Raw genomic sequence first — 27,148 nt, 5'->3', positions numbered from 1 at the left:
CCACATCGGGCTCCCTGCATGGAGCCCGCTTCTCCCTCTGCCTGTGTCTCTGCCTCTCTCATGAGTAAATAAATAAAATCTTAAAAAACAACAACTTCCACTCGGCCCAGAGGACAGCCGAATCTTGGCTTTGAGAGCTCGTGGGCCCTGCTCTGTCCACCACCCTGCTGGTGGCTGCTGGCCGTGAGCTCTTCCAGGCTCCAGGTCCTTCTGCACGAGCTGTCTGCGCAGCTCAGCAGGGCCCACGGCGTGAGAGAAGATGAGTAACGCGGGGACGTCACAGGCACAAGGTTTCAGAGCCGTGACCCGGTTTCTAAAGCTCAATGTCTCGAGGACACCACCGTCTACAACCTCCCAGGGCTCAGGGCAGGTGTCTGCCAAATTCCCACCGACGCCAGATGGCCTAGGTTCCTCTCTTTCCTCTTAATTTTCAAGGGGAGAGAGTTAAAAATCGTGAGGCGGTCACGGGGGGTCTGTGGTGGGGAAGGTGGGGTGCACAGTGAATAGCAGGCACACACACGAGGTGGACGCTCCCATTCTATGCCCAAACATCATCCACGATCCTAATTAGCAGCCGCTGGCAGGGCTCCGAGAGCAAAGGAGTCATTTTCACCTGCTTCTCTTCACGGAAAGTGAATGACAGCTGTGAAATCCCCATCAGAGGCGTGAAGGTCACAGGCAAGCTCGGCTAACCTGTGAAGTTCCAGCACACCAGCAGGGAGCACCACCTCCAGGAAGAGCTGGGGTGGGGGGCTCGTCGCTCCCGCTGCCCCCAAGTGGAACGGGGCCACTTAACCGCCACGTGTGTAACACACGTACATTCGTGGGGGCACGATTCCGTTCCCTAGATGTTCGCATCCTAGCCCAATACCTGCCATGTAACCTCATCTGGAAATGGGGTCTTTGCAGCTGTGACAAAGATTGAGGGAGCAGAGTGGGCCCCGAGTCAGTGACTGCCGTCCCCGTGGGGAGAGGGAAACCTGGACAGAGACACGAACGCTGGGGGCACAGACCACAGGGAGGGGGAGCCTACCTGCCAGGACGCACCCACACGTGCTCAGAGCCTCCAGGAAGAGCCAACCCCGCCGACACCTTCATCTCGGCCCTCGGGTCTCCAGCGGGGACAGTAAGGTGCTGGTGATGTCACCATGCAGCACGTGGTAATTTGTTATGGCCCTCGAGCTCACTCATTCACACACACGACAGAGTGCATACTTCCCTGCACAAACACCTCACTCCTTGCATTACTCTGATGGAATCACTGGCTCCCTGCTGAGTTACCCACTTTTGCACTAATCCACTAATTCAAAAACACACAATATTTAAATTCATCCCCAGGCGCCTGAGTGGCTCAGCGGTTTAGCACCGCCTTCAGCCCAGGGCCTGATCCTGGGGTCCCGGGATCGAGTCCCACATCGGGCCCCCTGCATGGAGCCTGCTTCTCCCTCTGCCTCTCTCTCTCTCTCTCTCTCTATTCTCATGAATAAACAAATAAAATCTTTAAAAAAAAATTCGTCCCTCATTTAAACCACATTCTTTAAAATGACTGAAATCGTGTTAGTCAACTCTCTTTGCTACAAAAGCATCAGCGAGAACGGATCACACGATTAAAGCACAACAGCTGTTATCCTCGGAGACCCGGCTGCAAGGGATCTGATGAGAAGTACGTTCCGGCAAAGTCTGGGGTCATCCCGCACCAGTTTCCTACGGAGACCCCTTCCAAAAACAGGGCCTTCCCCACCTTAAACTGCCAGCACCGTAACGTAAAGATCCCATGGCTGTGGCAGGCCAGAGCGACACTAAGAGACATTCACATGCTGATTAAGTCAAGGAATGGCCCTATGAAGGCAGGACAAGAGCTCCAGGGAGCCCAGCCTGTGCAGATCCCATGGCTGGGGCAGCGTAAAGCTCCGTGCCGCCGGACATCACCGGCACGTGCGGCCGGGGCAGCGCTCACTCCAGCAGTTGTACGAAGGAGGCCAAGTGAGAACTGGAGAGGCGTCACCGCGTGCTGGACATTCACTCCCCCAGTGTGGCCCCACTAACCTGACCCAATGTCTCTGCGAGTCGTCGCAGGTGGGGCTGATCTGTGCTCCATCAGCCACCTGTGCAGGCGGGACGGGACCACATCGTTCCCACGCTCTGCGCAAACCTGGGCCACGATTCGGTACGTTCCAACTCCAGAATGTTCTGAAGGTAAAGCTTCTCAATGAAGCAAGCACACGTAGTCGGTTGACGCTGACACATGTGACAAGAACTGAGATCGCTCTCCAGCTACAGGCTCCCTAGAAGAATTCCAGTCCCAGGAAGAACTCCAGTGTGGCCAGTGAGAAACTGAGGCTTTCTTCATTCACGTCCTTTCAGAAACCACCTGATTCTCCTGCCACTAGGAGACTCATCCAGGCAAGTGGACAGGAAGGGGAGTCGTTCTCTGGCCCCCCTACGAGAGGCAAGGACGCGGCCACCTGCCTGGTTCCAGGAAGGCACGGGGATGGCCCCAGGAAACAAGATTCAGGGGGGCTCAGGGGTTTCCAGGCACACGGCGGCACCTGCCCACAGTTCCTTCTGCATCCAGAGCCCATCCAGATGCACAACCACTCAGGCCCACCCTCGGTGCCCCATCCGTGACCTGGAGTCACACATGAGAGGATGGGTGGGCGGGCTGAGCCCCTGGAAGATCATGGACAGTCTTTCCCCTGATCCAGGAAGCCGGGGACCCTGGGCCACACGCCCCACTGTGAGGGATGAGACTTTGCAGATGAGGAAAGGGATGGTTTTTTGGCGTACTCATGCATGCTTCTGCACTTTAAAATAGTATATTTTTAAAACTGTATGCAATGCCATGAAATTTCAGTAAAATGTGTTAAACAATCAAAGAAGTGGGTTCATTAGAGACCACAGTTTAAGTCACCCCACTGAGTATAATTTTTACCTTAAGTATGAACATTACAGAAAAATGTCTTCATGCTCATCGAAATACAAGGGCCCCTTGCAAAGAAACCACAGCCCCAAACGGGATGGAACAGACCAAAAATAGTACATGGGAAGAGAGCAAAAGCCACAATAATGACAAGACAGCACTACACGGGGAAGCAACCGGCGTCCACCACTCAGGGACTCCCGCAATGACCACACTGGACACTGAACCAGACACGAGGGAAGCCAGAGCACTGGCAGGAAACCAGGAGCCCAGACCATGCCAGCGGCGACCCCCGAATGAGATCGGGGCACCTAAGGTGAGTGTGGGCAGATTTACTCGAAAAGGTGATCATGTGAGGTCAGGCTAGCCTGTCCCTCAGCATCTGGGGTCATCATCCTATGTAACATGTGACCGCAACAAAGCAGAAAGCCCAAGGAAAAAGCTCCGACTCTTGGGGTGGAATCAAAACGACTATGGCTAAAATCCATGCTCAGACACCAAAGCAACAAATGCAACGCCAGCACAGCCCAAGCATAAATCCCAGGGAGGAAGTCAGAAGGACCTGGAACCTTCTCTCCCCGTCCCTCTCCAGATCGTGCCACTTCCTAGCCACCTGCATACATCCTCCACTGGATGGCCGCACTGCTTCTCTTGGATTCCCAGCTAGAAGCCTCCGCGTCTGACCTCTCTACCCTCATCTCCGCGTGGAAAACGAAAAAGCGGGCCTTTCCCTGATGTGACCACCGCGAGGCTTGGATGGTAGGGTTGCAAAAAAATTCTGCAAAAGGACGGCAGAGCCCCAGAACGCCAGCCTTCCGTACTCTTCTGAATGGTTACACGGTCTCCAGGACGAGAGTTAAGTACTAGAACAGGTGTTACAGGGAACATGAGAAGCTACTCAAGACTACTGCTAAGAAGACATCTAAGGGACAAAACAGGGTGAAATGTTTAACTTAAATAAAAGGATAAAATGAAACAAATCAGATGGCACACAAAACGAGGAGGGAAAGAAACACTACAGTGCGAAGTTGTGCCTGTCCTCTCTCTTCAAACAAGACAAGCGCTGCCATGAAGAAAATGTATAATTACCTGCATCCATATCTGCAAAGAATGGAACAGCCAGTAAGAAAAAGAAGGAACCAGAAATTCAGTGTCTCAGAGTTGGATTTTTAAAAGGTTATACGGAGAGAAAATATTAATTCAGAAAGCCGCCTGTGAACTCTATGTTGATTAAAGACACAGGGACTGCATGGCTTCCTGACGTTTACCATAATTTTATTTAAAGCAAAAAATAAAACATGAGTATGTTAACTGAAGAAGCAAAAGCCTAATGGCAAAAGAAATCTCTTACTCTCATGCAAAATGATTCTTAAATGTTTATAATACAATATATGGGGGAAACATACTCAAACATATGGTGGTGGTCTCCTAAGAGGCTCCGATCTATGACCGGGTAGCAGCAGGTACAAGTTACAGGTAAACTCGATATCCAGATCAGAGAATTGTCCGAGCAATATTTAAAGGGGATGACACTGCATTGACATTTGAAACGCCAGGGCTATTAGATAAGAAATAAACTCAACAGCATTTCAAGGCTCTGCTCTACTGTTCCAAATGCCAAAGTAAACATAATCAGTTAGCTACAAATACTATGGGAGAAACAACATACCTAAGGATTTTTACTGCTTTTTGATAGTTTACTCTTTTTCTTGAAATGTGCTGCATCACGGTCGTGATTTAGAATACGCTACAGAAAAAATTTAATAAACTCAATACTCTCGAGCTCGAGACAGCCTGCCAGACAGCATACCTTCGGGAGACTCCTCCTGGACGTACGTGCCGGTCAGATACCGGTGTACCAGAGCCGACTTGCCACTGGCCAAGTTACCCACGATTCCCTGAAACAAAGAACCGGATGACCGTTCAGTATCATTACATCACACGAGTCGTCGATCTGCAAACGGAGAGAGGTTAACATGTGCCGTTAAGTGCAAGCACGATCATCACCCGGCATCGGGGGGAAGGCCCTGAGCCCGGCTCATTAAACCCTCCTCCTGAAGTCAAAGGGGGTCCCCAAGCGCTCAATTTCCACCTCCCGCTCTCATGGGCCCCGCGGGCTCGAAGAGCGCCCACACGGTTTGGGCACGCACCAGCGGCGGCCTTCCTCCATGCCCTCGCCTGCGCCCGCACTGGGGGACCTCACTCCCTCTCCCTTCCCTGCAAGCTGCCCAGCAAAAACCCCCCTCTCCGTATTCTGATCTTTTCCTTTCCCACCAGAACTTTCCTCTCTGCATTAGAGCATGTTGAAATGAATTCTTTAAGAAATACAAAACAGGAGCCCTGTCTCTGGACGCGGGTCTCCTCCCACGAGAGCCCGCCTCCCCTTTCCCACCGGGGCCAGGCTCAGGGCCAGGCTTGCTCCCTCCCGGTCCCGGTCCCCACACTTAGTCTCAAGTGCTGATCCTAGAGCTACAGGGATGCTGCCCCAGAGGTCAGCAGGGACTTCATTTCTAGAAGCACTAGCCTTTGTCTCACTCCTGACCCAGCCCATCACCAGAAGCTGTAGACGAGATGAGCCTTCCTCAGACTCTCTGCCCTCGTGGGCTCCTTCCAGATCTCCTGGTTTCTTCTAGATCCTCCACTTTCATGCCCCCGCTGTGCCTGTTCTACCCCCAGGAAGCTACTGATCCCCAATCTCATCCTCCAATACCCCAACCAGCCTCTCAACCCAGAAACATGGAAGCCACCCCAGATGGCCACCCCTCCCAGCGACGGAGCCCCTGCACTCATGGGCACCTTCCCCGTCACGCTGGGGCAGGCCTGCTGTCTACTGGATCACAGGGTGAGGGGACAGACCTTAGCTGGTCTCTGCCTACAGGCTCCCCTCTTCACCCTCCAACACCAGGGAGATCCTAGAAACTGCCTCATCCTGGCCTGTCTCCAGACACTTGCACCCTTCTCCTCATCAACCACCTCCTGAAATACTATTCCTGCTCACTGGTCAGCAAGTGTTCAGGTGGCACCTCCTCTGAGAAGCCTTCCTAAATGCCAGCCTCAACTGGACACCTCTCCTTGGGGCCCTCCTCGTGCCCTCCTCATCCCGCTGTCTCGTGACCTTTATTTTACCAGCATCGCTGCACAGGTCTGACTGGCGATGCTGATGATTCCTAAAGGGCAGGGTCTGGGTCACCTTGTCTGTGGGTGCCAGCGTCACCCCCAGCCTGGGCGGACTCCCACCAGCACCGGCTGCATAAAGGAGCCAACAAGTGAATGGTCCAGCACGCGTACAAACAGAGAGAGGCTCCGCTGCTGCGGCACAATGCCAGGCGACGTGGGCAGATCCTAAATAAAGATGTTTCCCCTCTCGAGGTGACTCATGTCTTCTTTTTACCTGGGGCCTCTATAATCTGAGAATTTCTACCTATTAATTATTCTTTTGCTCAAGGGCACCTGCTGTTTGTCAGCTTCATGCTGAGAAAATCCAAACCAGTATGCCACAGAATTAAATTTTTAATTAAGATTAGAGTTTTCTCTTTCCTGAGGAGGAAAATGCTCCGAATCGAACACACTCAGTCTGTGCTTTGTGTCTGTGGCAGTACCTTTCCTCACACGCCAATGCTCTGCAGAGAAGGAGCTCAGCCTCCAGGAGGAGATAATCAATCAGGCCTGGGGAGGCGGGGAAGGCCCGCACTACATCTGAACGGGCATCTCACAGACCTCCTCATATTCGCACCCCACGGGTCTTATGCTAATTGGAAATGCGTAGAACCTAAGAGCTGGGGGCACGAAGGAATAAAACAAGGGGGAAACGCTCTCGAGGCTGTGAAGCTCCACTGGGATCCACAACTGCTACTGGGTGTCAGGGAGAGAATGGAGCCAGCCCGGCCGTGGTCTACAGGCTCCGTGGTGAGACTCGTGGGAGCCGGGGGAGGCGTTTGGAAGAGTGCCCACAGCCTCACCTATGTCATACGTCAGGTGGCCAGGGGCTGTCACTGTCACCGAGCCACAGGCCCTGCGCCCTCTGGTAAGGCCACGAACGGTCAGGTCCCCACGTCCCACGGGGGCAAAGAGTGCCCTCTGCCTTCACATTGATGTCATCCCGCACCTCACCACTTACCTGCTGCACGTGCAGTGTGCTGAAAAGAAGTCAGGCTGTCAGTGAAAATCCCCGCTGGGAACTCCATGAAAACCCACAACAGACAGGCTGTGACCAGTTGCTGACGCTCCCCCTACAGGCAGGCTGTCGAGGCTGGATCTACTCTCTGCCCGGCGACAAGCACCGAGCACCACCCAGGTACAGCCAGCGGCGTCTGGGCCCGAAAGCAACTGGTCACTGATTATCTGACCACAACACGACTTCAGAAAACATAAGGCATGGTACCACCACCCCTGAAAAGAAAGCAAACGCTGACATTTTTCCTCTGACAGATTCCAGAAGATTTATTGCAAGATATTACATAAAGAGTCCATTTGAGGCTCGCGATTATGTCATTTACTTGCTGTGTTTGTCGAAGAGAGTCAGGGATTCCGAAGGCGCTGACCTAAGGGGCCACCTGCCTTGGGGGGTGTCGTGTCGAACAATGGACACACACAGGCTGCCTCTGAACAAAGGGGCGCTTTCTGCAGAGGGACAGAGGGGGGACCCGCTGGGGCGGCCAGTGAGGAGCCGCCGGCCCTTCCCGGCGGGAGGGCGCCGTGACCAGAGCCGAGCAGAGCCGGTGTCGGCCGGGATCTGTCCATCCACGCGCAGCTCAGGGGCAGGACACACACAACTTCCTGTGCACGGATGCAGAACCACATTTCCTCATCCACGGGACGCGGCCAACCCTTCAGCACATTTGTGCAAACCTCAAGACGGTCACGTTTTGGGAACACGAATCCACGGTGGCTCTTGATGTAATCACCTCCTACACCTCTGAGCGTTCACTCCAGGGAATTACACGCTTTTGAAATGCCAGCAGAAAACCAGTTTTTAGGAGTGTGCAGCCTCTACCACAGGCTGGTATGAACACGTGGGCTCTAGCAGAACCCTCGACAAACTATCAAACTCGGGTCTAAACCAGAGGGTTCGATACTCAGCGATCACAGACTGTAACACGGTCAGAAGGGAGCCCCTAGCCTCGGGTGGCTCGTTCAATTTCACTTAATTAAATTTAAATGAGAATTTTAAAATCAGCTCCTCAGTCACACTGGCCACACTTCAAGAGCCCAGCGGCCAAGTGGCGCCAGCAGCTAGCGCCCTGGGCAGCAAGACAGGAGGGTCCCATCCGTGCATGAAGCTCAGCGGGCAGTGTTGATGCAGAAGCACTAAGCACAGGTTCAAATCCCGGCTCCACCACTTGCTAACACTGAGGCTCTTGGGAGTTGTCAGGACGCTGAGGGCAATTCCTCCTCTTGAAATAGGGGGGTAACAACAGGACGTGGTTCAAGGGCAGTGGGCTGGCGAACGGGAGGTGCTTGTGTGATGCACTGACAACACGCCCCGTGCAGAACAAGCACTTGACAGCACGGTCCGTGTCCTCATCACAACACCATTCCCATTTTGTTTGCTCCGACTGCAGAACGGAAAGGCACTGTGGCTGTTTTATGAACTTGAGGCTCTATCTGCAACTGGCAAATCTTCCAGAAAAGCTCCCCATAACATTATTGCCAACTCTGTAGCATTCATTCAACAGGCACTTCCTGAAGGTGTCCGCCCTATGGCATCAATCCTGTGCCAGGTACAGCGGTTACAAAACACGAGAGAGAAAGAGGTGGCTGTCTCAAGGCCAGTCTTGCAGAACCCTGGCTTCAGGAAGGGCCGTGGGATCAACAGACTCTGTGTCTCCCAAGAGGAAAGGGAGCTGCCAGCAAGGCTGCAGGGAAAGGTCAAGCTCTGGCGGGAAGGGCGAGGAGAAATGAGGAGGAGGTGGGCCCTGACGAGGGACGCCCAGCGAAGGCAGAGGGATGGGCATGTCAGCTGGGACCAGAGGCCTGCAGACCACCTGCAGACCTCAGTGTGTCTTCCCACGTCATCCTTTCTTCCTTATGTTTAAAAACATGTTTTTCCTGGTGACAAAAGTCATATACACTCTCTTCAAAGTATGGACGTTCCGTATGGCTCCATCTCCTCATCTCAGAAGCGAGAAAGCTGAAGGGTCCTGCCCCTGCCCCAGGTCATCCACAAAGCACCACTGAGGTTGGGGCTAGTGAGTGTCCAAGGGCCTCTCGGGTGGGGTCCCTGGCAGACAGGCTGGTGCTGCCAACAGCAACATGGATCTCGGGAGAAAGACCGTATACACACCAGTATACGTGAGGGGCCAGGGAGAACCAGGCAGGCCTGTGTCCAAGCCACATGTCACTGGTGGCACAGAACAACGAGGGCCTGTCTGCAGGCATGGTATGGTCAGGACCCACCACTGGAGTTCACACAAGTATACACACATGTGCATATAAACATATATACGTATACATGTGCGTGCACACACACACCACATACAAATATACATTTGCACACACCATACACAAGTATACACACATGCACGCATATGCAGATACACACATACCACATACACAATATGTGTACATACCTACACAGATATACATACACATGCCACACACGTGTACATACACATATACACATATAAACGTTTATACAGACATATGCACCAAATCCAAGCATACGACACATATACACATAAATGTATATAGGTATACACACATGCATGCATACACACATCACACACGAGTATACATGCAAGTGTATGTGACTGTATATATACACACACATACATTATATGTGCATACACACAGCACACACATAAATGCACATGCACATAAATGCACATATGTAGACACATGCATACATACCACACGTGTATGGAAATATATATATGTATACGCATATAAGTGTATATACCATACACACACGCCACAAATGTACATATACACCGACACATGCATACATATAAATACATGCACAAATATATATACACATATACACATAAATGTATATATATACACAATCACATACACACCTAAATGTATATGTATACACATATATGCACATAAATGTACATGTGTATACACGCAGGCGTGACACACAAGTATACATACGCATGCCCAAGTATACACACATATGCGCATATATATGTATATATCCACACATGAATATATACATACACAAATATATGCATATGTGCATATATTTATACACATACACACACGCATATATAAACACACGCCACACACAAATATATACACACATACACATAAATGTGTATATATACACCATACACGTATATACACCATACATATACATATATACAAGTGTATGCATGCACAGCACACAAATATGCACATGTATATGCATCTATACACAGATATGTGTGTACCACAAATACACATCCATTTATGTATATAAATGCATATACAGGTGCACATACATTCACGTACATATATATGCACACATGCCACACACAAATTCACATGTACACGTGTCAAATATACACATTTACGCATAAGTATACATACGTACATAATATATAGCACAACTATATACATGCATACAAATACATATGCACACATATGCATATATATGCCCCCAGCAAATGTCCAAATATGCATATATGCACACATATAAACAAATCGTGCATATAAACATGTACACATACACGTGCCTGTAAATACACACACACACACACACACATATTTCTCTCAAATGCCACTTACATCATGACAAAGAATAGGATTATTTAAAACTCATACTAGTCCCTTCCTTCTACCCTAAGGTGGGGAACATGTAGTGGAGGTGTGGTTGCAAGAGAAGTCCTTTTTATGTAGAGCAATTTAAAGCTTTAAATAATCTGGATGAAAGAATATTTGAAGTTTTTAATTAAAAATAAAATCTTTTATGTTATTACTTTGTAACACAGTAAATGACCAGTCACATTTTTTAAATGATGAATTCCAAAGTTTGACCACTCATCACAGAAACCTTCCATGACATCCTGGCAAAGGATAAAGTGGGCCACATCTGTGCACCTGTGCAGGACTCTGTCTCTCTCTCTCACATACACGTACACACACACACATATACATCTGCAGCCCCAACAGAGAGAATGGCGGATGGACCCTGCCTTGCATGCACAGGGCCGCTCTGGCAGGCTGGCTGCCGCCGGCTGTCCCAGGCCCACTCAGGGCTCCCAGTCCCAACCTGTCAGCGACACTTGGCCTTTCCCAGGGATACACCCAGGAGTATGCCCCACGTGTGGGCCCCAGGGACAGCCAGGCCCCCGGGGTACGCAGGCCTGGGCGTGCTCACCAGCCTCATGACACCTTATACAGAGTCCTGCTTCCTGCAGCCGAGGAACCACAACCATGGAGGCCAGAAAAACCACTCACCACTTTGAGCTCCGGGACAGATCGACTTAACGTCCATTCCTGGCTATTCACAAAGGCATCTGTAAAATAAGAGGTAAAGCGAGGTTAGATTCCACAACTCACTTCAGTGCAGAGTCAAAATGCCCCCATGTGCCAGCCCTTTCCCAAACTAGAAAAACATTGAGGATGGTGGATGCCCACCTCCTCACACTACTCCCACCCCGTCCCTATCCCAAGTCTGTGTCTGTCTCCTAACCCATGATGTACAGCTCGTCCAACAACCCCAAGGGGCCTCCAGAACTCAGCTTTTCCCCCTTTAAACGTCCCTGCCTGAGCCCCACAGGCCCACGCTGTCCAGGGGGCAGTTACGACCCTCATGATGCTGCTTCACTCGCAAGCGGGAAGATCAAGGAGGCCCCTGGCTTTCCAGCAACTGACCCTCTAGCCGCCAATCAACTTCCGGTCTTTCAGTTTTTCACTAAGATGGTCTCGTCTGAAACCCCACCAATGCTGCCATGGGGAGAATGACTGAATTTTAAAAATCCAAGTGTTCAAAATACAACAGCCATTTGTGGTTTAGAAGACTTTGTGGGGTGGGTTCCAATACTCACAAACATATGATACGTTAAAGATCCAGTCAAGACTCTAAGACATCAAAAAGACAGGGGGTTCCCAGCCACCGTGAGGCCTTCTGCAGAGCCCAGCCCCATTCTGGCCAGCAGACTCAGGGTGGCCTCCCCTGGCCGGCCCCCTCTGCCCCTCACCTCACGGGTATGGGTCAGGTGGGCTCACCCAATACAGATGACTCAATGACCTGCCTCCCCATGCCTCTCGCTCACCCCTTATCAGTGAGACCCCAAAACACCGCCCATACTGCGCACGTACGATGGAGCTGAGCTCCCAAAGAGGTGGCAGCTGTTCCCACCACAACCAGTCGAGGGCGAACACCATTATTCCAAATGGGGTTCCCTATTTATTTTCCACAAATTCAGAACTATCACCACTCTATGTATGTCCAAGAAGAAGTAAAGTGATTAACAAAATACCTAAAAGTCAAGGCATGCCATCGTTTTCAAATAAATACATGATATTTGAATATCACAGCTGCTGGAATGGAAGCAAAGGGCATAGTCCTGGCAGTTCTGTTGGGGGTTCCTACACAGAAGGATAAGAAACGTGTCTGAAGGGAAGCCAGGCGAACACGATCCACGGAGACAAAAAAGGAAGTAGGCAGCCCCCCAACAAATCAGACCCTGCCAGCCCTGCAAAGACACACCAGACATGGCACAGCCCATCACAGAGGACTCTGTGGATTGGGAGAAGACAGGTGGCCTTCAGCGGCTGGAGCAGGCATGTCCAGTCACCTCCAAACTGATAAAGGGACTGGTGTCCCACATCAGAGACGCGAGACTCTGGGGGACCCGGGTGGCTGGCCAGCAGGCAGAGAGGGTGGGCAGAGGTGCATCACCAGAACTCAGGAGGCAAGACATTCGCGAAAGCAAAGGCGAGAGCAGCTTCTGCTCCCCCGTGAAGCGAGCACACACAGGGCTGTAGAGATGCTGGAACACACAGGTGGCGCCTCTTTGCTTGCAAATACATCCCCACTCTGATGCCATGTTTGTGTTCGTGGCAAGAGATTAATAAAATAAATGCTTCACTGACGACAAAAAGAAAAACAAAAAACTCATCTTCCATTAAAAAGGAAAACTATTTTAAAAACTTTCATCACTGGTCAGAACCTAATGCTGCCTCAGACAAGGCGCAATGAAAAATAACCACAGATCTGGAAAGATGGACATCCCAGGATGCGTCTTGATCCTTCCGTTGGGAACTCTGAGGGCCGGAGGCCGCGGCCCCGACCCGGGCGAGCGGACCCACCTCAGGGCGAGCAGCCCCAGGCCAGGCCAGCTGCCCTATTTCCTACTAAGTTCCCAAGGGCAGCACCACTCGCAGAATGAAGGTGCTTTGGGGGCCAACGCCTGGGAGTATGTGCCTGTGTCTGTGCACAAGCGTGCACACATGGATGTGTGTTCGCAAGTCAGCTGATATCAAGTCACAGAAGATGTATCTCATTTTCAGAAGAGAGCATTCTGTAGCCCACTCAACTCCCTTGCTTGGATAAAATAGTATTAAGAAAGCACATTCTCAGGGATCCCTGGGTGGCTCAGCGGTTTGGCGCCTGCCTTTGGCCCAGGGCGTGATCCTGGAGACCTGGGATCGAGTCCCACGTCGGGCTCCCTGCATGGAGCCTGCTTCTCCCTCCTCCTGTGTCTCTGCCTCTCTCTCTTTATGTCTATCATAAATAAATAAATAAAGCTTTTAAAAAAAGAAAAAGAAAGTGCACTGGAGGTGAAGCATCTACCTTCAGCTCAGGTCATGATCTCTGGGTCCTGGGATCGAGCCCTGAGATGGGGTCCGCTTGAAATTCTACCTCTCCCCCCCTCTTGCTCTCAAATAAGAGAAAGAAAGGAAAGAAAGGAAAGGAAGGAAAGGAAAGAAAGGAAGAAAGAAAGAAAAGAAAGAAAGAGAAAGGAAAAGGAAAAGGAAAAGAAAAAGAAATAAAAGAAAAAGAAAAAGAAAAAAAAGAAGAAAAGGAAGGGAGGGAGAGACAGAGAGAGAGAGAGGAAGAGAGAGAGACGAGGGAGGGAGGGAATAAATGCATTCTCATGCACTGTCTTCAATGCTACGAAACTTGATTTTAAAATAAAACACGGCAGGGATCCCTGGGTGGCGCAGCGGTTTGGCGCCTGCCTTTGGCCCAGGGCGCGATCCTGGAGACCCGGGATCGAATCCCACGTCGGGCTCCCTGCATGGAGCCTGCTTCTCCCTCTGCCTGTGTCTCTGCCTCTCTCTCTCTCTCTCTCTCTCTCTCTCTCTCTCTGTGACTATCATGAATAAATAAATAAAATCTTAAAAAAAAAAAAAAAAACACGGCGGTCACCACTGACTGCTCTTAGGCTGTCAGCAACACTGGGGCCCCTGGGCCGCTGTCCCTGTGGGGGTGCAGCCCCAGCCGCCTGGTGCAGAGGGTAATCCACACGCAGTCGAGGAAAGGGAGACATGCAATCACTTCTTACCATTAACAAGGCAACAATTCGAATGACCTTACTTAAATTTAAATCAGGATATTAAGAAAATCTCCAAGAACCCCAAGATGAGTTCCAAGATGACTGTGAAGTAGTAAGAACTTTTTCAGGAGTAAAAAACCCAAACTATCAGGTTGTATGGGGCAGAAGTCGGGAGGCAGGCGGAGGACACAGCCCTCCCGGGGATGGTTAACGCGGATTCCCGGGGCTGGGGCCCTGAGGACGCAGGGGGTGGTCACATGCAGAGGCAGGAAGCCACAGTTACTCAATATCAGGGGGAAATAGTATTATTAATAGAAGTTAAAATTCTTAGCCCTCACTGTGCGATTGAATCAGTAACACAATATGTAAAGTTGAGGGAAAACACAGCAAATCCCCGCTGCCAGAGGGGTCTGGGTCCAGAGGCCAGACGCACCTGAGTTACTGCTTCAGCGCTCGAGGTAGCTCTAAATGACGCGACATGGGCGCCAGCACAGTTCCTTCCAAACTTAACCCTGCGCAAGAAAATACAAAGTCCAAGAACCCTCAGAATGTCCAAGTGCTCTGCAAACACAGGTGCAAGCACAGTCACTACCAGGCCCAGGGCGGCGCTCCCACAACCGAACTTCCAAAGGTCAGGAGCATTAGCGCTCACAAGAAGGGTGCGGATTCAAAATACCTGCGTGGTCAATTCAGGGCTGTCTTTAGCAGGCTTTTTTATTTTTTGGCTTGCCTGTATTTCTTACAATCAACTTTCGTCAGTTTTAATAGTCTGGTTAAATATGCTATGAAATAAAAGTAGGTGGGCCCGTGCCCGGATTGCATTCCATGTAGGGGGAGGAGATGGAGACGCGAGCGTATTTATGCCACAGTGTTTTATCCCGTTTGGGTGTCCCGCACTCCTGAGCGGTCAGCCCGTCTACACAGTGCACGTCTGTGGAGAGCGGCTTCAGGGCTGCAGCATGAAGACCGCTGGTCCTGCTGCTGCCCGGGTTCCTGCCAAGTGCAATCACCTCCACTTACTTCCAGCAGATGCCTCACCAAGAGGATCCACTCGGTGCCGTAACAGGGGCGGAGGCTCCCAGTGCCAGTGTGCTGTGGTCAGCTCTACTCAGCACCCCCTACACTCCTGCTCGACCTTCTGAGGGGTGAGCAGGACTCGACTTCCTAGCTCTGACCCTGCACTGCCGTTGGTGGGGAAGAATGTGGGGATTATACAAACACCGAGGAGAAAGCCCCCTCCTCCAAGGAAAGCGTGCAGAGGCCAAAGGTGCCCCTGCACCTGTGTCAATCTGGCTTCCTCCTCCTGGGGCGCAGGGTCTGCCCTTGAGTCTGCAGATCCGCAGGCTAAGGTCCAAGTCCAGCTCTGCTTGAAAATGTAAGCAAGAGCTTCCGTCCACACGTCAGAGAAACGAGCCTCCGATTCTGAGCTGCCCTGCACTCCCGGCCCCAATACTGGCCTGACTACACCCCCGTATTACAGCACGACGGCACGCAGCCCGCTCGGCTCGGAAACAGACCGGACCCCCCAGAGGACACACACAGACCAGGGCCCTCGGCGGGTCTCGGGAACGCATCTTCAGCGCTTGCCCCCAGACATCCCAAAGTCCGTCCTTATTCTTTTAAGAGACACAGCCACAGAAAACTCAAGGCTTATTTCAGAGAGAAGCTCCTCTCCCCACAGTACAAGCTGCTTTTCTAAGAAAGCATGAAAAAAAGCGAAGGGGCAGGAAGGCTGTTTTTCCAGAACCTTCCAGGCCACCTCCAGTCACACATTAGAGACAAGACTCTGGACCCCAAGGGATACAAATACCCACTGATGCCGACAGGTAGGAGAATGGACCTATAAGCATCTGGGCCAGGGACCCACAGGAAGAAACAAGACAAAAACCAAAACCCAAACCAAAGCTATCCAGTTGTTTACTTTTATTTTTATTCCAAGTAGAACAGATCGTTTCCCTTGCCTGGCTGCTCTTGAAACTCGAGCGGACTACTCATCGCTTCGTTCTCTGCTTGCTCCTAACACTAATTGAGGAACTCGGCTCTGGGTTTGCCCTCAAAATACTCACATGCGAACCACAAATGTAACCAGGAAATTTAAGGCCCTCATTATAGGATACACAAAATATACGCTCCAACTTGAAAGTCAGAGATGTCCCTTTTTGGCAACCCCCCCTGTACGCTGAAGAGCAGGAGCAGGAGCACAACGGGGCACAGGTGGGCGGGTGGGGGCGCCTGCCTGGTCCCGACTGCTTCGTCAGCTCCGTGCTGCCCGTCAGGGCTCATGACTGATCATCTAACTCCTAATGGTAGGAACACACGCGAAGAAAGGGCCCGAGAGCACATGGGGCACAGGAACTCCGTATTAGACTTTAGAAAACCCGGTTTTATCTTTGTACTGTCGTATTGTGTCGCAGCACCGACTCTTCCACGCTCTTGACTTGAACTTGATGTATTAAAGGCGAAAATTCGGGCAGCCCAGAGGGCTCAGCAGTTTATCGCCCCCTTTGGCCCAGGGCGTGATCCTGGGGACCCAGGATCCAGTCCCACGTCGGGCTCCCTGCATGGAGCCTGCTTCTCCCTCTGCCTGTGTCTCTGCCTCTCTCTCTCTCTCTCTCCCTGTGTCTCTCATGAGTAAATAAATAAAATCTTAAAAAAAAAAAAAAAAAGCGAAAATTCAAGTCTTGAAACTGAAAGAATTTTGCAAACCTGCTAAAAATTACACCTTGTCCTTCAGCATTTTTCCTCCGACATCCCCGAGTTCATTTAAATGCAGGGCACGCATGAAGATGGCCACAGCCCACATTAGCCCTCTGGTTCTAGCAGGAACCAGGAACGCTGGGGTAAGAGCCAGCAGTGCAAGCACCTCTTCCTCATGTCCCGTTTCTGCTGAGCCTGGACCAACCAGTTAGGTTTTGACCTCAGAGAAAAGCATCAAGCTGTGGGGCGACCCACTTCGAGCTGAAAATGAGCATGCTTTGTAAGAATAAACACGCAAATCTACTGGCATAGCAGTAAATCTCAATGAAAATAATTAAGCGGGATCCTGGGGTGGCTCAATGGTTTGGTGCCTGCCTTTGGCCCAGGGTGCAATCCTGGGGTCCTGGGATCGAGTCCCGTGTCGGGCTCCCGGCATGGAGCCTGCTTCTCCCTCTGCCTGTGTCTCTGCCCCCCTCTCTCCCTATCATAAATAAATAAATTAATTAATTAAAAAAAATAATTAAGCATGATATTATTAGCATATCAGGTGGGGGGAGGCTACAGCTAAAAACGGGAGGCATTTTATTTTCTCCTGGCCCTCCAGCCCCCACCCCTCCCACCGACACGGATTTCCTCTTGCCCCTAACACCAGTGGGAGAGAATTCTCAGAAGCACAGGCGTTAGGAGGAAAAGCACACATCTTCTTTACAAAAGACAATTAAATTTCGTTGCCATCCAGGCAAACAATGCAATTTCCCCATCACAACTAATTTGGAGACAAATGATTCCAGTAATAAAAAAAAAAAAAAAAAAAGAAGAAGAAGAAAATTGCCCAGAGTACATGTGACTTTACCACTGTCTACTTAACGAGTAATAACAACCCTGTGCATACACAGGAAATGAAGCCCATAGAGAAAACAAAAGATGGTGTTGTGCTCGTGTTCTGTGATCGAGCATGCTCTGGGCCCAGGCTCAGGAGCCACCAGGGCAGCCTGTGGGCAGGTCCTCGCTGCTCCCGCTGCAGTGCCAAGGTCAGCAGTGGCAGATTTTAAATCCCTCTCTCTTTACTGTTGCTCAGACCTCCTCCTCACCCCACTCTGCCTCAGGCTCATCAGCCCAGGCTCATCCTAACAAGAACCTCAGGATCTTGACAAGAAGTACCAGTTGGTGAGGATGTGGAGCAAAAGGAACCCTCGTGCACCGCCGGAGGGAATGCAGACTGGTGCAGCCCCTGGGGGGAACCCTATGAAGGTTCCTCGAAAGATTAAAAATAAAAATGCCATATGATCCAGTGATTCCACTACTGGGTGTTTTCCCCCGAAGAAAAACGAAAACACTAATTCAAAAGGGTCCATGTACCCCCCTATGGTTACTGCAGCATTATTTACAAGAGCCAAGACAGGGACGTGGCCCAACTGGCCGTAGGCAGGTGAATGGATAAAGAAATGGAGACTAATCATCATAAAAAAGAATGAGATATTGCCATTTGCAACATAGGGTGGATCTGAAAATATTATGCTAAAAGAAAGATCAGTGAGACACAAATACCATATAATTGCACTTACATGCGGAATCTAAAAAAAAAAAAAACAGAAACAAGAATCATAAATACAGAGAACAAATTGGTTGTTGCTGGAGGGGACGGCAGTGGGGATGGGTGAAAGCACTGAAGGGGACAAAGCAGTACAACCTTCTAGCTATAAAGTACACAAGCCACGGGAATAAAGCCAATAATGCTGTAATAACGTTGTATGGGGACAGATGGGACCACGCGGGTCCTGGAGCACTGAGCAAGGTGCAGACTTGACCAAGCACTACGTTGTACACCTGAAGGTAAGGTAACATTGTGTGCCACCAATACACTTTCAGATTTTATTTATTTATTCGACAGAAAGAGCAAGCACACAAGCAGAGGGAGCAGCAGGCAGAGGGAGAGGGAGAAGCAGGCTCCCCACTGAGCAGGGAGCAGGGAGCCGCTGGATCCAGGGTTATCTCAGCGCCACAGCAGAGTGTTTGGTAGCATGCTATTCCTGATCGTTTTGTTAAATGAATAAAACAGAAATACAAAGACTTTTTCTTTTACAATTTTATCTGACAGAGACAACACAAGAAGAGGGAGGGGCAGAGAGAGAAGCAGATTCCCTGCTGCGCAGGGAGCCCGACATGGGACTCGATCCCAGGACGCTGGGATCATGACCTGAGCCGGGCAGATACTTAACTGACTGAGCCACCCCCCAATATACTTCAATTTAGAAAGAACTTCAGAATCTGCATTTCCAACAAGCTCCCCACAGGAGTTCTTGACCTAGTTATTCAGCTTTATAAAATTTGCTAAGTGGATGCTGCAAATGTAAAATTCTAACTGCAGGGGACGGGAGCCCTGTTTCTCCCACCTGGCCCACCACCCTGATGTTCAGGGCTCACGGCAGAGGGAACTCAGTGCCAGAGCCTCGGAGCCTGAAGTCCTGGCTGGGGTGGCCTTGAGCTTGGGTGACGACTTCCTGAGTCTGACCCTTGTTCCCTCCTCAGTAAAATGCAAGCAATTCCCTCCTACGGATTCCACGAGGACCTGAAGCCATGATGGAGCCTGTGCCCAGTGAAGGGCCTGACCACCCACAGTGGAAACCCTCCTGCTGCCTTGGAGGGGGTGATAACGAACAAGGCTTCGGTGCCCTGTTCCTGGGGTCCCACAGCCACTAGGGTGGACACACACTCCTGTCCAGCCACAGGGGGGACTGATATGACATGTGGCTAAGAAAGCACCGGTCCAGCAAGCACACCACAGCTACCATGGTGCAAAAAGCATCCTAAGTCTCAACTGAAGAAAACCGGCTAAAAGATACCATCAGTTGGTTTCAATCCCAGTCCAATTTACATTATGTTGAATCAGGTGTTAACTGCTGTTTTACAGATCAAAGGTGGTTGAAAACTGGCAGCTTCATATGGTTCTACCTATGGCAGGCACATAAGACCGCACAGGCAAAAATCATACCCACACGGTGTGATTACTAATACAGATCAGAAGTGCTGCAGAATTCTGAAATCCTGAAAATCCCTCCAATCACAGGAACAGAGCAAGAGGACAAATAGGCTAACCCAAGAGCTCTTCCAAGGGACCTGAACCGCAATAAAGCTCCACCTGCCGGAACCCCACCTCCCCAGCCCGTGAGACTCTAGCTACCCAAGGACCGGGGAGGCCAACCCGGCCTCCACTTAGGCTCCGGTTCCTCTTCTTGCCCTGAGCCCTCCTCGGAGCTGAGAGCTTGCAGCTAGAGGCTCACCAGCAATCATCTCACGCTCTCATCTCTCACTGCATTAAACTCGCCATCCTCTGGCTGGTGGGCTCAATCCCCAGCAGAGCTACGGACTCTGATTTCTGCTTCCAAATTATCAACCGGAAGCACAGCATGCGGCCACAATTAGAACTTTATGGTCTCTCCTCCCCTCCCCTCCTGATCCTGATCCCATTTGGCTCCAGTGATCACAAATACAGGTTCCAAGCAAAACTCGTGAAATTATACACAGGGTTTAAAAAAAAAAAAAAAAAAAAAAGGAACCTGACATTGCAGGTGAGATTTTTAAAACAATGCATTATCTCAGGGATTGAGATGCCCATTTAAAAACCTTAAATTTGGCTCAGCGGTTTAGTGCCGCCTTCAGCCCAGGACCTGATCCTGGAGACCCGGAATCGAGTCCCATGTCGGGCTCCCCACATGGAGCCTGCTTCTTTCTCCCTCTGTGTCTCTGCCTCTTTCTCTCTCTTTCTCTGTGTCTCTCATGAATAAATAAATAAAATCTTTAAAAAAAATTTAAAAAATCTTAAATTTCACAAGGACTTTAAAAAAAATATTCTTTTTAGCAACAGAAAAATGAAGGAGCCTTTACTTTTACTTTAAAGCATGTGTAATCCCAAAACATAAATCGAAACAACAGGAAAAAAGCAAACACATCTACACGGAGGAAGAGCACTGCTGGAGACCCTGGCTCCCACGGCGGCATCATTTCTGTGCTGAGAAAGGAAGTTCATGTCCTTAATAAAATAAAGAAACCCATTTCAATGCAGCAGGAAAGAGCCATGCCACAAACTGGTTAATTCGCTGATGACTCGCAAAAAGGAGGACTTAACAGAAGCTCACTGGCACCATTTGCCAGAGTAGGATTTAATTTCTTATTTGGAAATCTTTGAATCTCTATAATAAATGGAATAAAGCATAGACCGTTGGGATACTAGATTCATGTTCGGGTTCCTTGAAAGTTCAGGTTGCTTTTCAGTGGCCTCAAAGATCCACAGACAAAAAAGCTCCCCCCCCCCCACCCCACCCCACCCCCCATTCATAAGCTGCGCCCAGTGCAGGGTGACAAGCAGGGCCACCAAGATGCACCAATCTCACCACCAGGCTCACACCAGCAATGCCACCCCAGGCATCTCCCCCCACGAGCCCTGGTGTGACCCAAAACCCTTTGGGGGAATTACTGGCCGTTAGTGGGACCCTTTCTTTTCTCCTCTAAGGAGCCCCCAAGGCAAAACTGCTGCCACCCAGATGAACTCTGGGGAACTTGCAAGGTTTTAAGCCTCCAGAGGATGAGGACTCCCTTCCCTGCACCGTCCTCAACAGGGTCCCTGAGTGCTTCATGGCACACCCTGTTCCCAAGCCCAGAGAACACCTCTGCCATGGCTGGCGGGGAAGGAACAGCTCGGAAGACTGGTGTCTGAGGGTGAGAGAAGGAGAGGGTGTGAGGACCTGGGTGTGAGAAAGGAGAGGAAGAAGTCAGATGCCCACCCAGAGCCTCAAGGAGGACAGGAGAGCCAGCCGGGAAGGGCTCTTCTGTGCAGCTCCAGGCCTCTGAACACCTGTGTCTCCTGCTTCCGACAGTTTATCCAAACAAGAACTTGACAATCCCACAGCCCATACCCGGACTCCATCAGATCCCCAAATTCACTGTTACAGAAACCAGGGTGCTGCTGCCTGTCGTGCCAGCAGATGTCTTTCTGGGGCAGCTTTGGGTCCCCAAGCAGGATAACCCTACATCCCAGCCCGTGTCAACCTAAGACACAGAACACAAGGTCTGTCCCTAAATGGTGTCTCAATGCTGGGGTCCCAAGAACTGCCCACACACGGGCCCCAGAAACACCTGCTGCGGCTCCCTTGGCACTTGTGGCAAAACATCACACCCTGCTGTCTGCTTACTTCAGCAGGGTCTCCCTCCTAGTTTTAACTCCCAAACCCCGACAGCGAGGGGCGAGTTTAGACACCATCAGTGGGAGCCAGTCAGCTGCAGGACACTGCAGTCCGACGAGGCCTTGTCTGCTACCTCGCCTGCGCAGGAAGGACGGCACACCTTCCAGGCCGTGAAAACGCCATCGATCAACAACGGTTTCCAAAGTTGGGTTTTGAATTACGCTAACCCTTAGGGTAGCAGAATGCAACCTGGGCGTGGCTGTTCACTTTCCGGAGCCTAGTTCACAGCAATGCAGAGTAAATTCTGGCCACAAAATGCTCCAGAGGTTTTAGAAACAGAGAGAGACTCAACCAAGTGTTTGGGGAATCCCACATAACCAGTGGGAATTCAAAGGGGTCACAAAAACTTCAGGGAAAAAAAAATACATCCAACTTCCAATATCTATCAGGGTGGCAAGCAGAAATGTTACAAAAAGCCAGGCCAATCTCCCCAGCTAAACCAACTGCTGCCACCCCAAACCTTACCTTCTACTTCAGGCTTTCTACACCAAGACAAGCCCAAACCAAAGACACTGCCCGTGTCTGCAGGTCTCCCGGGTCCTGGGCCCCAAACCAGTCAGACGCAGCCTGTCCCACTCCCAGGCAGTAAAGACTATTGAGCAAGGAGAGCCGCACTCTAAGGGTGGGGATCTCAGGACACCTCGCCTCACCAGGCTCCTCTCCTTCCTTCCTTCCCACACAAGCCAGGGGTCACAGCCCGTCAGATGCCCGCAGTGGTCCAGGCCACCAACACCCACCGCATGGCCCCCACCTGCCACAGGGGAGATCTCCCTCCAGCCCCTCCCTGCCACCAGGGGAGCTTTGCTACCCCAGGATCTTAGCACAGACCATACTTCAGGAGGACCGGTGGCCGGGCTTCGGTGACCAGCTCCTGTGATGTTAACAAGAACTTTAAATGTAGGGCTGGTGAGATGAACAGTTAAGAAAGAGTAATGGCATCCACTGCACAGGGCTTCTGTAGGAAGTGTCCCGACACAGTGATCCTAGCAACACCCGGGCCACGGCCCCACGGCCACCACGCCAGGCGTCCTGGCCAAGGACACTGGGTCTCCTGCCGGTGGCTCCTGGCACTTCTAAGAAGCAGCAGAACCTTGTCTCTCAGACCAGTCAGCTTCTACAAGACTTAAAACTGTGAAAAGACTTTTTTTAAGGATACTTGAAAACATTTTAACACCTCAAATCAAACTGCAGGATCCTTGAAAAGGCAGATGTTGAAACAAGGGCATGTGATAAAAAGGCAGCAATCAGAAATTACGAGGGAAAACAGCATCGGCAGGTTAAATTCACAGCCGCTTTTCTGAGATGGTTTACAACTGCTTCTCTTACGGAGCTTTGCGTGGACCCAAGGATTAAGGGGGAATTTCTACCGCGCAGCTTAGATGCCAGAGGCAGGCAACACCCACTGTACTTGTGGAGGTGAAGACGAAGCTGAAATAGGCAGTTTCCCCTGGTTAAATCAAATCTGAAGAAAATCGAGGAGAACAAGCCCCAAGGTGTGCAATTCGTATACAGGATGTGTCAGTCCTGAGCTGGAGCGGACCCGGCCAGGCAGTCTGAATTCTATGAAGAAATGTATGTACATGGCCAGTGTGCATTTTTAAATTCATGGTGCAACTGATGTTTCTGATGAGGGATGGCTTGATCTTAGAGGACAATGAATCCGGAAGAGGACAGAGGTCGAGCGATCAGAATTCACCTGTTCCCGGGAGCCCTGGCGGGGTCCCTGGGCCCCACGGAGAGAGAAGGCACAGAGTCCACTCTGTCACCACCGCCAAGAAACATCACTCCCTCTGGGGCTGCGAGGAGTCCGTCGGGTCAGCCGCTTCTCCAGGAGCTTCGGGGGACAGGTTCGCTGGAAGGTGGGGACGCTTGCTTCAGACCTACGCTCTGCACCCAACAGCCTGGCGATTTGGGGCAAGTCATCTCGGTTCTTTGGGCCTCAATCTCGTCGTCAGGGGCCTTCTGGATCTCACATCCTGGGCTCTTCTCTTGCAGGAACAGCCTTCTACCCACACAGCCACGAGCGCCTCTCACCGAAGTGGACCCACACTGACCCCCAGGGAGGCTTCAGAGGACCCGGATCTTTCCCACGGCCTCGTCAGGGCCTTCCACTAACATAACCCTCAACCTAATGTCGATAAAAGCAAGTCAAAACAAACTGGAGCAAAAGGGGTAGTTCTTTTGGGCGGGGCGGGGGGGGGGGACAGGGCTCATCTTGGGATTAGCCTGAATGATTCCTCCCCACACAGAATAAATCTGCAGCCCAGGGACAGGAAATGGGCAGTGATTTCACGGTGCCACAACCAATTCTGTGGCTGCCTTACATGATTAAGATACTGCCCATTAGCTCGTGATGCCCGGCAAATCTAATCATGGTCCTGGCAGTGGTCTGCTGTGCCGGCCAACATCACGGATCCGTCTCCCTCTCCGTGGGCTCGCTTGAGGCCTCACATCTAGGACTATGCTGGCAGCCACAGAGGACAGACGCCAGGTCACCTCCATTGTCATACTTAAATGCCCACTGAGCACTCCAGGACCCCATGTGACCGGGGTCCCCCTCTGTCACTGACATCTGGGGTCAGTGCAGGTGGCGGGCAAGAACTGGAAAAGCAAACAAGGGTGCCAACCTCACCGTCCTCCAGGTCAGGGGAGCGCCCATTGTGGGACTGCCAGGCCTGGCCCCCCAGGCCTGCTCCTTCTCAACCCTCCTCTGTTCTCAGCACAGAAGAATCACACAGAAAGGGACGTGACCATGAAGTCCACGCAGATGGGCTGGTGACGGTCATGGGCATCATCAGCACCTCAGCCTGATGATGCCACTGTGGCACCTCCGAGTGTCCACCTCAGCCTGCTCGTGAAGCCCCCTGGGAAGGACAGTCGCCACCCTGCTCATCTGCTTTGTTCCTCGGGCCTGGTGCTCTCAAGGTCCTGTGCGCGTAGATGGTCTCCTGGTACCACCTCTCCCCTCTATCCCCCAGCACAGTGTCCACGCTGCACCTGACCCTGGGCGCCCTGCTCCGCTCAGCAGTCGCTGCTGTCATGGCCTGGGGGCGCAGGGGCACGCCTCACCCCACAAGCTACTATGCCCGGCACAAAGCCTGGCCATGCATGAGAAAGTCCCACAACAAATTAAATAGAATACAGAATACACTGAGCATAAAGACTGCATTACAGGACACGTCAGCTGAGCCCACGGATGTACACCAGGTATTTAGTTAGATGGACAGCATACCAACAGCTGCAAAGGTTGTCTGGAGTTCTATCCAACCGATCATACAGCAGAGGCTTCTCCGAGGGGCGGACGCAGGGGGATTTTATCTCTTTCAGTGATTTGGGTCCTGTTTTAATTCTCTGCTGAGGGCACATATTATTTCTGTAATACGAAAAGGCAGTAATACTTTCTCCGGAGTAGCGCCTTTGTTCTGCGTCTAAGAACTATAGTGTCAGACGCCTCATCCTCCTGGTGATCAAAGAGGCAAACCATGGAGGCTTTAAAGGTCAGCCTCACCGTCCGGGCATCACAGAGCATGATTAAGAAGGAAACACGGGAGAAGGTCCCCACCAGTTCTGTGATGCTCACTCCTCAGACTATGAAGGTCAGAGATCCCAACCTGGTCATGAATTTGCAAAGTCCATTTAATAGTAAAATAAGAGACATGAGCTCTTGTGATGTATCTGTTCCCCAGCTCTGGGTCGCTGCTTGGCCACCCTCTCCCTCCCCCGCAATCAGCATTCTCTGCCCACCTGGTACAGCTCGCGGTCGCTTCAGCAAACATGCTGCACCAGGAGGCTCTGCTGGGCATCCCTGTGAACACCGTGCAGGTAAAGCCAGCCAGATTTGGGAAGAAGGAACCGGAGGAGTCCCCACGCTTCCTGGTGCCGACCCACGTCTAGTAACGTGGCCTAAGTCTGAGGAGTGTCCGCTGTCTGACCACACCAGGAACCAAGCAGGTGTACAGAAGCAGGCTTCCTAATCCTTGTCTTCATTATTCTTTATGCTACTAAACCTTAAAGCTAAATGGACAGTTACCTATACTCCCTTCCAATATCAAATAGCGATCTCTTTCACCTTTTATGAAATGTTCGATATATTTTACAAAATTAGGAGACATTCAAACTGCTGTATTTTCCAAATGGGAAAGCCATCAATTACCGCCTGCTAGGGAGCAACACATAGGACCTGCTCCTACTGCAGACAAACCAAAAATATTTCTAGTAGACAGAAGATGTTCAATGCAAGAATTAAAAAAAAAAAAAAAAAAAAAAAAAGCTAATTCAGGGGCACCCGGGTCGCTCAGTCGTTGAAGTGTCTGCCTCTGGACCAGTCATGATCCTGGGGTCCTGGGATCAAGTCCCGCATTGGGCTCCCTGCTCAGCGAGGAGCCTGCTTCTCCCTCCGCCTCTGCCCCGCCCCCAGCTCATGTGCTCTCTCTCTTGCTCACTTGATCTCCTTCTCAAATAAATAAAGTCTTTAAAAAAAAAAAAGGCTAAGATCAATTCTCAACTTGGTAGGATGGCCAAGTACTACTTCTAAGGAGGTTATAAGGAGTTTTCAGGATTATTTTTGCACGACCACATGGGTGGGGCTCTATCCTTCCCTCTGCCCTCAGTGCCTGGCTGTGGAGTGCTGGTGGCTGAGACTCCTCCAGTGACTGCCCTGGGAGTGAAGAGTGGGGCAGCCCAAGGATGTGACCCCTGAAAGGCACACAGATCAGTCATGGGTATGAAGGCCCGGCCCCCTCACCTAACTTGGGACACTGAGAATTGTCCCAGTCCAGTCAGACTTTGCCGACCTCCTCAGGGTATCTAAACCCCTCTGGTGGCTGCACTGCAGCCCAAAGCCACCCTCCTCCCAAGAGCAG

General features: G+C 51.1%; 1 protein-coding gene across 15 annotated transcripts in view; it reads right to left on the bottom strand.

The window, feature by feature from the left end:
- The window catches only part of AGAP1 (ArfGAP with GTPase domain, ankyrin repeat and PH domain 1), a 532,124-nt gene that overhangs the window by 341,148 nt on the left and 163,828 nt on the right, over nt 1-27,148 (bottom strand). For 11 of the 15 annotated variants that reach the window (XM_038574269.1, XM_038574272.1, XM_038574281.1 and 8 more), the window contains exons 2-4: nt 11,303-11,361; nt 4,731-4,818; nt 4,010-4,021 (exon numbers count right to left, since the gene is read on the bottom strand). In XM_038574269.1, the coding sequence (XP_038430197.1) occupies nt 4,010-4,021; nt 4,731-4,818; nt 11,303-11,361 (159 nt within the window). The remainder of the gene's footprint in view (nt 1-4,009; nt 4,022-4,730; nt 4,819-11,302; nt 11,362-27,148) is intronic. The other 4 variants (XM_038574273.1, XM_038574276.1, XM_038574283.1 and 1 more) reach the window with 1 other exon arrangement.

Source organism: Canis lupus, chromosome 25, assembly GCF_011100685.1.
Source record: "Canis lupus familiaris isolate Mischka breed German Shepherd chromosome 25, alternate assembly UU_Cfam_GSD_1.0, whole genome shotgun sequence".
Classification (NCBI taxonomy): Eukaryota; Metazoa; Chordata; class Mammalia; order Carnivora; family Canidae; genus Canis; species Canis lupus.
This window is presented reverse-complemented; position numbering and strand designations above follow the sequence as displayed.